General features: G+C 39.4%; 1 protein-coding gene across 1 annotated transcript in view; it reads right to left on the reverse strand.

Annotated features, from left to right (window-relative positions):
- Positions 1-8033: 8033 nt before the first annotated feature.
- The window catches only part of PIM3 (Pim-3 proto-oncogene, serine/threonine kinase), a gene marked incomplete at its 5' end in the record, with an annotated part of 4214 nt that continues 368 nt past the window's right edge, over positions 8034-11879 (reverse strand). The window contains 3 exons of the mRNA XM_017745896.1: positions 8034-9624; positions 9789-9965; positions 11453-11836. Of these exons, the coding sequence (XP_017601385.1) occupies positions 9440-9624; positions 9789-9965; positions 11453-11836 (746 nt within the window). The remainder of the gene's footprint in view (positions 9625-9788; positions 9966-11452; positions 11837-11879) is intronic.

Genomic DNA, 11879 nt, shown 5'->3' on the forward strand with positions numbered 1-11879 from the left:
GTCAGCAGCTGTATTCAGAAAGTGCCATTGCAACTTTTCTTCACTTTGTGATTTTTTAAATGACATTTACCTATTTACAATGGCCACTACTACTTTGTACTGCTTTGTAGTTGCAAAGCATATGTTTACATAACACTTTCATATCCCATATTGCTCTTTAAATAAGCAAATCACCTTCTAAGGGCAAATCTACATGGAAATATAGATAAGAACCAGCCATCAGTCTGCAGTGAGTACTGATCTACCCACCCAGACCAGGATTTCAGTTACCCCCACTGAAACAATTCCAGCTAAATTGCTTTAACAGGTACTACAACAAATGTTCTCAAACACGCTTTACATAAAACTAGTGAAAAAGGAGAAAATTAACTACTTGTTATTATTCAATGTCCTCAAAGAGGTGTTAGTTCAAAAATTTACCTGGGAAAATTTACTTGCATTAGATTTGTTTAGACAATCCCTTAGCTGAAGTCTGTGAATCTGGACTTTCAAATCCTCTGAGTTGATTGCATTAGCTTGAGTCAGTTAACAGCATTGTAAATGTTAATCTAGATATGTCAAGATACTTTCATTTCAACACAAATGTTTGTATTTTTTTCCAGGTCTAAGCCAATTATCTTGAATTTTAGCAGCCGAGAGCAGAAGTACAGTACTCAAGAACAAACATATTCCTGTGCAAGGTGAAATGATCTTTCCCTGAAGAAAACCAGCACCAAGCCATTTGATGCCTTATCACTATGCTGTTTGAAGTATCTTCCATTCCAGTTTGTCTCCAGTGCCATGCAAGCTTTGTACTGGCCACCTGCAAGACTAGGGAGAACTTCATTTGCACCTCTGATAATTTTGTGTTTGTCCAGGGATTCTTTATGACTTTTTAATATTGCCTTCATGACCACCATTTGTGGTGCTCAGTTGTCAGTGAGCTTCAATTGAACTAATCTGTTCATTGGAGAAGACCTACTATAGGAGTTTGAAATATTATATATATAGTCATATATATGAACTTGTGTCATTCGAAATTTCCATTAAAGAAATTCAAAGTTTTCCAAGAGAACAGAAAAATTGGTCAGAAAGAGTAATTAATTTCAGGTCTGGCTAAATATTCAGTGTTGTCAACTATATTACTTTGTTCTGGAATTAAGAAAGTTATAATATAAGATGGCAGTAAGATGTAGACAAAAGTTGCTATCATATATATATATTCATAATCAGTGAATGCAGTTTCTAAAGGACTGTGAAAACTATCTGGTTGAAAAGAACTATTGTCACCAGTGCAGTTTTTGCCATGACAACATTAGTTTTAAAATAATATTAAATAATAAGAATGTAACTTAGTAAAGAATATGAAAGTGTGTATTATTTGTTCTGAAACTGTGACTCACACATGTTCCTCTCATCACCTGTATCGGTAGGAGTTTGTCTCAAGCCATAAAAGGAGTTGGACCGTGCCATTAGCTGGGGACTAATGAAATTCTGTTCGGCAGAGGAAAAGAGAGGTATAAATTATGATCAACATGGTTATGAACCCTTTTTCACACCAACAGGCAGTTACATGGGAAAAAAACTGGTGTTATTAGCATGCTGTAACCAATTGAGCTAATCTCAGGGGTGAGTAACTGCTCTTTGTGGTATTAACAAAAATGCCACCAAGGACTCAGGTTTTGACATAGTTTTTATGCTCTACTTTTCTTTCAAGTTACCTTGACCTTGCGGTCCAAATAACATTTGTGGTCTTACAGAGGCAGCTATGACTTCTGAAAGACAGAAGGGCTCCTTTCTCTATGCTTTTCAGCATTGCAGGAGAAGTTTTCTTTACAACTTCAGGCTTTCTTATTTATTTTCTCTCTGGGGCAGACATTCTTTTGTCACGAGTTAAGAGATAGCTCTGTAGTTATCACACAGACAAAATCCCCCTTGAAATGATTGGAATTTTTTTACAAGAACTGCAGAATTGGGTCACATACCACCAAGAGTGTTTTGGCTAGGAGTTGTCAGAGAAATGGTGATCCTCAGCTATTAGAGCTACTTGAGTGCATCACCACAACAAGCACTAAACTGGGAACAGTGTATCTTTAAAATGCACTCAAAATTCATGGTTTACACAGGGACTGACCAAGATTTTCAAGATTTTCAAGATCAGTTGCTGAAGTTTTCCTTTAAGTATATGGGAATCCTACATATTAAACTATGAGTACTGGTAAAAATATCCTAGAGAGGACAATGGAGCTCATGCCAGCTGAAGACTCAAAATGACAGAGAAATAGGAAAATCATAGATCTTGAGATAAAACAATAAATGCAATGATGATAACTCATTTATTTGCATTACTTTTTCTCACTGCAACTTATCTTTTCTTCATGAATAGCTGTAAAGTGTTGTCGCCAATTAACAATTCTGAAATATTGAATGTATTTTCTCATTTGCAAATGTACCTGTGAAGCTGGTTAAAAAGTAGGGCATACTGTTGAGATACATAAATATAGTCATGAATTAAGTTTTGACCTGTGTAGGATTCTGAGTCATGTTAGTTCTTTCACTTCATCAGTACTTGGGGTACTGTATACCTCTCAAGCAAATGCTCAGTACGTGAAGAAAAGCTGAAGAAAAGACATTTAAAGTAATTTGCATGTAAGGTTAAAAATAGCAGGATTTGTCGTATTCCTTAAAAATTCCTTGATGCAGAAGTTATCAAATAGAAACTAGGGGGTATGCTTGTTGGTACTGACTAGAGAAAATTTTGTTATTACACATATCCTTTCTTCAGCAGTACCATCTCTCTTCCATCACATCCCAGACCCAAGCGGTTGCGCACATTCCCTCATGCTGGGTTGCTATCAGAGATAACAGTTTATCGATCTTAATATCAGTGCACCAGCAAAAGGAAGGGATAGTGGGAGGAACAATTTAGCTGATGCTGGCTTTGGGAAAGGTCAGTAGCCCCATAGCCTCACCATCATGAGAAAATTTGTCACTACTTCTATTGATTAACTCAAATCTGCATTAAAATTTTTGGTTTTGCCAGTAGCAAAACCAGCACTGTCAATAAATTTTATATTGGTTCAAGAAGCACATGAATGTTGTGACTGGAACCTCTCTTTGTCATTCAAGATAATTAGGTTGATGAAATTCAAAGTAATTTTAAATTAGCTGTAACTTCTAGATGATTTATGAAAAATGCTTGTTTCTAAAAATATTGATTTACTACACAGTCTGTTTACCCTGGTGTTCAACTAGCCTTATAGATATAAAACTCTTCCTTACCACATCTTAACCTGCCTTCCTGTGGATTAAGTTTTTTATCTATCTGCCCGGACAATAGACAACTTTGCTCTGCAAAGTAGTGATCTCTTACACTTTTCTATGCTGATGTGAATCTTTGTATTTTAAGGCTTTTTGATATTACTTAGCTATTATAAACAAACAAACAACCAACCCTCCCCTCTCCCTCCCCAAAATCTTTGCATGGAGTATGAACACAGGAGTATTTCTCCCCAGGTAATGGACATCTTTCCTTAGGATGATCTTGAAAGAGACTGTTCGCTTTCATGACTCTATTAGGCTTGGAAACTTCTGGGAAAAAAAATTATGGGGGATCACCACTCCAATCTTTTGTAACATATGCTTGTTAACATGTTTATATATTTTAATTCAAATAGACTGATATTTGATGCTTAGATTTTCCTGTCCTAAAAGAAGGGAAGCAGAAAAGTGGAGAGATAAACTTGAAGCCTGACACCAGACCATTCATAATTACCAGAATATGTGTTTCAAGCAAAACTTTTTTTTTCTACAAAAGAGCATTTTTTTTTCAGTAGAACTAACATACCAAAAAAAAAAAAAAAAAGTCCACCTAGCTATTACACAGACAGTTATTCATAAAATAACAAAACATTTGCTTCAGGATTCTGTACATATTAGAGCAAAATACTCAGTTTTCTGTATAATTTTCTGTAATCTTTCCATATTCCTGATTGGAGACTTAAAGTGACTGCTGAGTCATTAATAGTAAACAAAGGATCATATTGATCCACAAGTTACTTTTCTGCCTATGACTTAATTCTAATTTTGATGTTTAACACAGACTTACCTGAGAAACAGTGCAAGTCGAAGTATGCATCTCACTAATTCTCTTAGTGGACTAGTATAAGCAGCTTTTTACATAATGGTTTGTGCAGTCAATTAGCAGAGTATTAGCTATAATAGATAACATTCTTACTAAGACCATATTAATTAGATCTTAAACACAGCTAATCTGAGACCTATATTGAATTTTTATTATTATGTAAGCAGAATGTTTCCACAGGCAAGTAATTTCCTTCATAGCATTTTAAGGAAAAGGAAATCCTAGCATCTGAGATATAAACATGCCGATTTTATCAGAGTATTAGAAACCACTTAATGTTTCTTAAAACTTGAGTGTGCCAGGCTGTATTACAAATAATAATTACGAGCAGTAAAGGACACAAAGATTGAATACCTTTTAAGTTTATTGGAACAGAAGGAGTGGAATTGCAAGCTAAGAAAATATCTGCAAGAATTAAATGGATGTATGTTTCTGCTCCTCATTTTGCTTTGAGTTACACCACAGCTCTGGAGTTCTCTAGTCACTTCATCAAAAAAAAAGAGCTGGTATGTCTATATGGACACATTTTTTAGTCATAACATGAATTCACCAGTTATGAGACAAACTTTCTCTGAAAATAATTATGAATCCTGTCTTATACAGATTTAAGTTCATTTTTAGTTGCATGGATTTGTGACCTCCTTATCACTTTGTTCAGCAATTCTGCAATAACACCAAAGCTTAATATGTCTCTGGTAAATCAGCTACCTGAAGGGATGCTGCAGGCAAAAACATATTAAATTTTTAAATCACAGACAACCATGAAGCTAAGTAATAGCAAATTTACAAGCAGAGAAAATTTTGGGACAGCATCAAAAACTGTATTGCAATGAGACGAAAATGCTGCCATCTTGACTTCTGCTACAAATTGTAGCATCACTGCTGTTAGTAGAAAAAATTCCACTAACACTAGGCTGATTGGGCCACAGCATTCTGTTATCTAGTTACACCACTGAGAATTACTGCCCATCTGCATGCCAGAAGACAAGTGCTTCTCATGGTAACTGAAATGAAGTGGAAGAATGAGGCCTAATATGCTTGTAAACGCTCATGCCAAGAGTCATGTAGGTGACTAGGGGCACACTAGGCAGGTTAGCACTATAACATCAGATGCAGATTTGACAACCTTTTGAATACATATTCCCCTCTCCCATTTTTATTGAGAAGCTATTTTCGCATTTGTAGTAATTTAAAATTTTTCATTTTTTAATGAAATATCCTTTCAAGCATTATGAGTTAATTAAGTATTAGCCATAGTCATAGCTATATATACCATAGATATGGGTATATCTAAAAATATCAGCCAGTGGTGATTTAAAATCTCCACAATTTATGTATCATCATTTTTGGAACATGTACTTTAATTTCACCAACAGAGGTCAGTAAACCACTGAGAGAGAACCATAAGTGTTTGGTGAGAACACACCCTAGTCAATCTTCCTAACATCCTTCGATAGTTCTATGTTCAAAGGGCTCTTGTTCAGCTGCTTCAGTAAATATAAACTCAGTTAACAAAAAGAAAAAAAAAAAGAAAATAAGAGAGTGTATGGTTATGCAGTCAGGGGAATGAGCTTTATTGGAGATATGAATTACACAAAACACTACATTGTTAGAGATATTTCAGGATTAGAATATGTTTAAAATATCTGTTATGAAGCCAGTAGCATGCATACATGCATAGGTATGAGTATTGCTATATCAATTTTTCAAGGTTAAAACAGGCCCTGATTTAAATGATATGAATGACCTGCTGAATTTTATTTTTCAAGCTTTGTGCTGTTGAAAACCAGCCTAGTGGGGAGAGAGCATGAAAAGGAGGATCCCGGAGAAATAACATTTAATGATATTAATACCAGATAGAAGCACAGGAGAAACCAAGAGCTGTCACCGACTTGCTCATTTTGGCAGAAACACTCAGCTAATGGAACTATATTAACACATCATTTTCCAACTTTCAACTGTAATGAAAAGCTATTTTTACAAATCATTACTTTCAGTCTATGGTGTTTCAGCCACATGGCTTCTATTAGTGTACAGGGGAGTTTCACAACCAAAGCTGCCTGTGCAGCACTGAAAGTGCACCTTTTATGTTGAGCTAATCCCAGAGGGGAGTCAGCACTCCTGCCCCTGTCCTTTTGACCTTTATCCTTTTAATGCATTTTGCCTCAGTAGCAAAAGGTGAAAACCTAGTTTTTATGTTTCAAAACAGAGCATTTCAACGCTGATTCTCAGTGAAGCTAAGGAAAGTAACAGCTCCTGTGGAAATGTTGAAAGTCCCTAGCTCAGCAATCAACAATAGCTTTACAAATGTGTTTTTAGAATCGCTTTTCTGGTAGCCCTTTGAAGCTCACCCGTACAGCCCCGCTGCCATCCCTCAGAACAGCTGTGAACATGTGAAGCCGCTGGAGTGGAAGATGTTAATTACTGTCAGCGACTGGAATTTCTCCAGGGAGCACTTGTGGTTAGAAACATGTTTCCCTAAAGAAGTGCAGTAGGTGCTGGGATCACCTCTCCTGTAGCATACCTCCCCTCTTAAGCAAAAGGAATTTCTCATTCCAAAGCAAAACTCAAAATATTCACTTTTAAGTGTTTTTCTCATAGAAAAATCCGTATCCTAAGCAATCTTAACTGTAGAATCTTTTATTTCTGTGAATAGAATTCCAACAATAGGGAACTGAGTTTTTCAGGGACTAGGTTTAGCATATGTACAAATCGTCATTAAAAACTGGAGAAACAATTCTAAAATAAAAAAGGAACAAAATCAGAAAAAATAGAAAACAAATTGATGGACATAACTGTGGCTAGTTTTTTTTTTCCCCCCGACTAGAGTAATTTGAGCTTCCTTTTTATGGCCAAGAAAAAGCTACACACCTGCCCTCCATGACATCAGAAAAGTGCAGACCAAAAATGGTCTTTTTTCTTCACATTTACCTCCCGCTATTCATTGGCATTTTGAGTCTGAACTAGTTAGCAACAGGAGACTGATGTGATGTCAGTGGGATATTCCCCATAGGGAACCAAAATAATAGCAGATGAGCTGAGCTGGCAGAAAGATCCCCAGAAAGGGAAATAACAAAACCAACAGATTCTAAGCCTAGCCCTTTACTGTGACAACTACAAAGCACCTTTAACGACTGAACACATCCTCAAATATACCTCGTAGATCCATCTGTGGTAGTTAAACCTAGTAATCGCTACCACCCCCGCAAAAAGACCAAGTCAGGTCAGTCTCTGGCTGCAGAGAGATGAGGATAAAATCGTTAATCTGCAGGACTTGATTCCCAACGTGTGAAGATGAATGCTGAGGACATTTCTCTTTGTCCTTTGCTATAGGTGAGAATGGCACATGCTCCCCAGTACTCTTACCAAGTGACAGACACACCAGTCTTTTTTTGATCATCTAAGGGAGTTGAAGGAAAACAGTAGCCCTGATCTTCAAAAATGCTGTCCCTTTCCCATAAAGGCACAGGAAGTCCTCATCCACCCCCAGAAGGAAGGTGTATGCAGGAAGAAGGAAACTGAATGTAATGGAAAGTAAACATATCAACTGTGGAAACAATAACCACAAGCAGCTACAGAAATCCTTCCTTGTTGTACTTAAGGACAAGTACACTGATATTCAGTGTTGACAGAGGTAAAAGTCCCACAATTACAGGGCCAATTCCCTTTTATGTAGGCCATCAGTGCTGCTGTATTGTACTCCTTTCCCCAGTCCAACATCAAACGCAGTGGTTGAGTAGATAGAGCTCAGGTGATGGATTGCTTAATTCTTTCAAAATGGTCACTGCTTAATGGCATAGACCATCTAGTAACTCTGGGTCAGCTGCTGCAGGCCTTTAACAAGGCTTGAGCTGGTGCTCCCCAGTTCATCACAAGTAACAGTGAAGATAAAAGTACACAAACACAGAACTGTTATATACAAAAAGTTTAATTGAAATACCTGTATAAAAAATATGATCTCCATACATTTCACACTGTTAAACGGAAGAAAAAAAATCCAAATCCAAGCTGCATAAATGCAACCAGATCACAGAAACACAGCTATTAAAATAAATTAAGGTTTATGACTCTGCCACTCTACCTTCCAGAGCCAATGCACGGAGACTGTACAATGTCAATAATTTAAAACCCTTCCAAACAGCATTACTTTACACTTCTGGTACATTAATACCAGACAAAAGGCATACTGACTAACTTAAAAAAGTCATTCTATTTCCCTTAAATTAGACTTTGTACAACAATTTCCCATCTTCCAACAAAAAACTGGTAAGGTCAGAAATTTTTTTTTTTAGTTTTTTTTAACCAAAAGTTGACAGGAATGCAGAAAAAAAGTGCCATGGGCAAACCACTAGAATTCCCATGGGGAGAAGGAGGGGAAAGCACAGTGTTGAATAACTCTAACCAAATAAATTAACCAAATAAATAGCCACAGTTGAAAACTGTGGGAGGTCTTCTAAATTTCAAACAATAAATAACTGTATAGTACATGGAAAAACCAAGCTTACATAAACACATTATACAGGTATGGAAAAAAAAAAAGTAGAAGTCCTTGAATATTGCATTGATTGTGCATTCGACATGCCCATACATACTTTAAGACTCGCAGGGTGACAAAAGGCCGGGGGGAGTTGAGAAAGGGGCTTCTCATGCCCAATGGTAGAGATGATAAAAGGAAACATGAATAAATGTTTCTGATAAAGAAGCCAATATACCTGTTCATATTTCTGTGCAGGCTATAGGAAATATTTTGAGCAGCAGAGGTGGGTTGGGTTTGTAAAGGGCAGGGGGGCAGGAGTGAAATGTCTGTGTTCAAGTATTCCATCACCAGTGGATGGGACTACTTCATTCAATCACCGAACAGGTTCTCCAATGCATCATAGGAGCTGCTTCCTCCAGCACTGAGTCTAAAGGGAGCAAATTCCTATAATGAACTGGATCTTCTTTGGACATAGACAGCTCAAAAAAGAAAGTCCCACTGAAGCAGCTTTCAAAAAGGCACTCAAAAGCAAATAAAATCTAGTCCAGGCTCTATGAGAGCAAAAAAGTTTACCATGTATTCAAGAGGTCACTGCTTTCTTAATAAGGTCAGTCTTTGACTAAGTACTGGCCTGCAACTCCCAAACATCAGCATTTCCAAAGGAAATCTCTCATTCCAAAGCAGAAACCAGCAAAGGGGGAAAACAAAATCAAGTCCCTCAGACAAAGATTCAACTACAGAATAATGAATGCATTTTTCTAGCCCCTCATATGTATTGGCAGCAGCACTGTGGTCTTTCTGCTTGTAGCTCCCCCTCCCAGTGCGAGGTCCTTAGTAATTCACAGACTCTCATTACTTGAACTTGTGCTAGATACATCAGTATCAAGGGTCCGTAGCCTTATGTCACAGTCCTCAGACTTCACTACTTCAGATTTGTGCATCCATTGATGGTCAAAAATCTGCTCAAGTGTTGGTCTGTCTGAAGGCCTCAGTGAAAGGCACCATTTGATCAGCTGTTGACATTCTGCAATAAAAAAAAAAAAAAGCCATATTAGACTAAGAAAGCAAAAAAAAGACAATTCTGATTGTCTTTTTAATAACAAAAATCCACCCACACAAGCTCAAATTTACAGGACTATTAAAAAAAACCCAAAACCAGAAAACCCACTTAACTTCTATAGAACTTACCAGGTGAAATTCTTCTCCTGAAGTATAATCGTCCCCTCAAGATTTCTTCATCTTGCTCAAAAGGGATGTCTCCACAAACCATATCATACAGCAAAACTCCCAGAGACCATACTGTTGCTGACCGCCCATGGTATCTGTGGTATCTGATCCACTCTGGAGGGCTGTATACTCTCGTTCCTGAAAGCAGAAAAATACACACTGTTAGAGTAAAAGTTTAAAGTGTTTCCCCATTGTTCAGCTCCTTCTGGCAAAGCGAAATTAAATTCAAAAACTTGGCATTTGGGAATTAAAAAAAACCCAAACAAACAACAACAACAGCAACAAAAAAAAAAACCAAACAAAAAACCAAACCCAAAAAACTAAACAGCTTTAAATTTTTTACAAGCCAAAGCCATTAACAGTGTAATTTCAGGTCATCTGCAGGGTTACACCATCAACAGACTTGGCCCATCCGGTTGTTCTATTTGTTGCAAGGAATAACACAGCCCCATCAGCTGACTGTTTACTAACAACAACAGCAACAAAAAAAAAACCCAAACAAAAAACCAAACCCAAAAAACTAAACAGCTTTAAATTTTTTACAAGCCAAAGCCATTAACAGTGTAATTTCAGGTCATCTGCAGGGTTACACCATCAACAGACTTGGCCCATCCGGTTGTTCTATTTGTTGCAAGGAATAACACAGCCCCATCAGCTGACTGTTTACTGAGGCGGGCTCCCTTTCACTGACCACGTGTCGTCTGCAGCATCACACCAAAAATAGACACAAAAGGACAAAGGGGGCTGGCGGGGAGGAGGAGAGGGCGACAAGAAGGTGAAACTCAGGTCTGCCCGTATTACACGGGGCTAATCTGCTTTATCCAATTCCACAGGGCAGTAAACAAAATAGGGCTGCTTACGATTTCTACGTTTTTGAGGCCCCCCCCGGGCTTCTATGCAGCAGCTTTTCCCAACCCGCCCCTCTTCCCCTTCCTCCAGTGCCCAAGAGCTCCTTGGATACCAAACAAAACGGGGAATTCGTGATGCCGAGGGTCACGTGCAGCGGGGCTTCGGGTTTCACAACAAACAGATGTGAGTGCGGCAGCTGGGGGCGGGGGAGCGAGACCCCGGTTACATCAGTCACACTCCAAGGACTGGGGGAAATGCTCCCTCTGGTCACATGCTGGCTTATGTTCAGCTTTCCCACCTCTAAAGCATCGACCCTAGCCCCCGCGGCAAGTCATTTCGAGAGAGTACAATTATCCCCATCACTTTAAAATCTGCAATGCGGGATTTCCAGGACACCGGCAGAATGGGAGTGGGGGAGGTACCACTCCGAGTTAAAAAAAGGCACTGCATATAAAAATTGCATATCCACACATGGAAACATCCGACACTGGCAAAACCTCCATGTAAACAGATCGCCCTCTAGGAAAAAAACCCCGCTTTTTCCAAGACAGGGAAACATAAACTGCTGCGTCACTGCCTGGAATCGCTTCTTTCCTACGCAACTGAACACCCCTAAGCCACTTCGGGTCCACGGGTTTCCATTACCGATAGACCTGATATGAACACCCGCGTCAGGGGCTCTGCTTGCTGTGGCCGGTCACTGGGAACGGGCTAAGTGGCAACTAGAGGGAGGGAATAACCCCGGGAGGGGCACGGGAAGGGCGGTGGACACGTACCGTCAAAATCAGTATAAACTGTGTCCTTGAGGAGGGCCCCCGAGCCAAAATCAATGAGCTTCAGCTCCCCTGTGCGGAGGTCAACCAGCAGGTTCTCGTCCTTGATGTCCCGGTGCACCACACCGCAGCCGTAGCAGTGGCGCACCGCCTCCAGCACCTGCCGGAAGAACCCGCGGGCCGTCTCCTCGTCCAGGGCGCCTTTCTCCGTGATGAAGTCGAACAAGTCCTTCACCAGCTCAGGCCGCTCCATAACGATCAGGTACCCGTCGGGCCGCTCGTACCAGTCCAGCAGCTTGATGACCCCTCTGAAGCCGGAGCCCACCTTCTTGAGAAGGACGATCTCCAGGGGCACCATGATACCGCTCTGGGCAGAAAGGGGGGCGCGGGTCAGCGGGGGAGTGGCGCGGCCCGGGGCACCCCCTCGCCG

The sequence above is a fragment of the Corvus brachyrhynchos genome, unplaced genomic scaffold, assembly GCF_000691975.1.
Source record: "Corvus brachyrhynchos isolate BGI_N302 unplaced genomic scaffold, ASM69197v1 scaffold239, whole genome shotgun sequence".
In the NCBI taxonomy this organism is placed as follows: Eukaryota; Metazoa; Chordata; class Aves; order Passeriformes; family Corvidae; genus Corvus; species Corvus brachyrhynchos.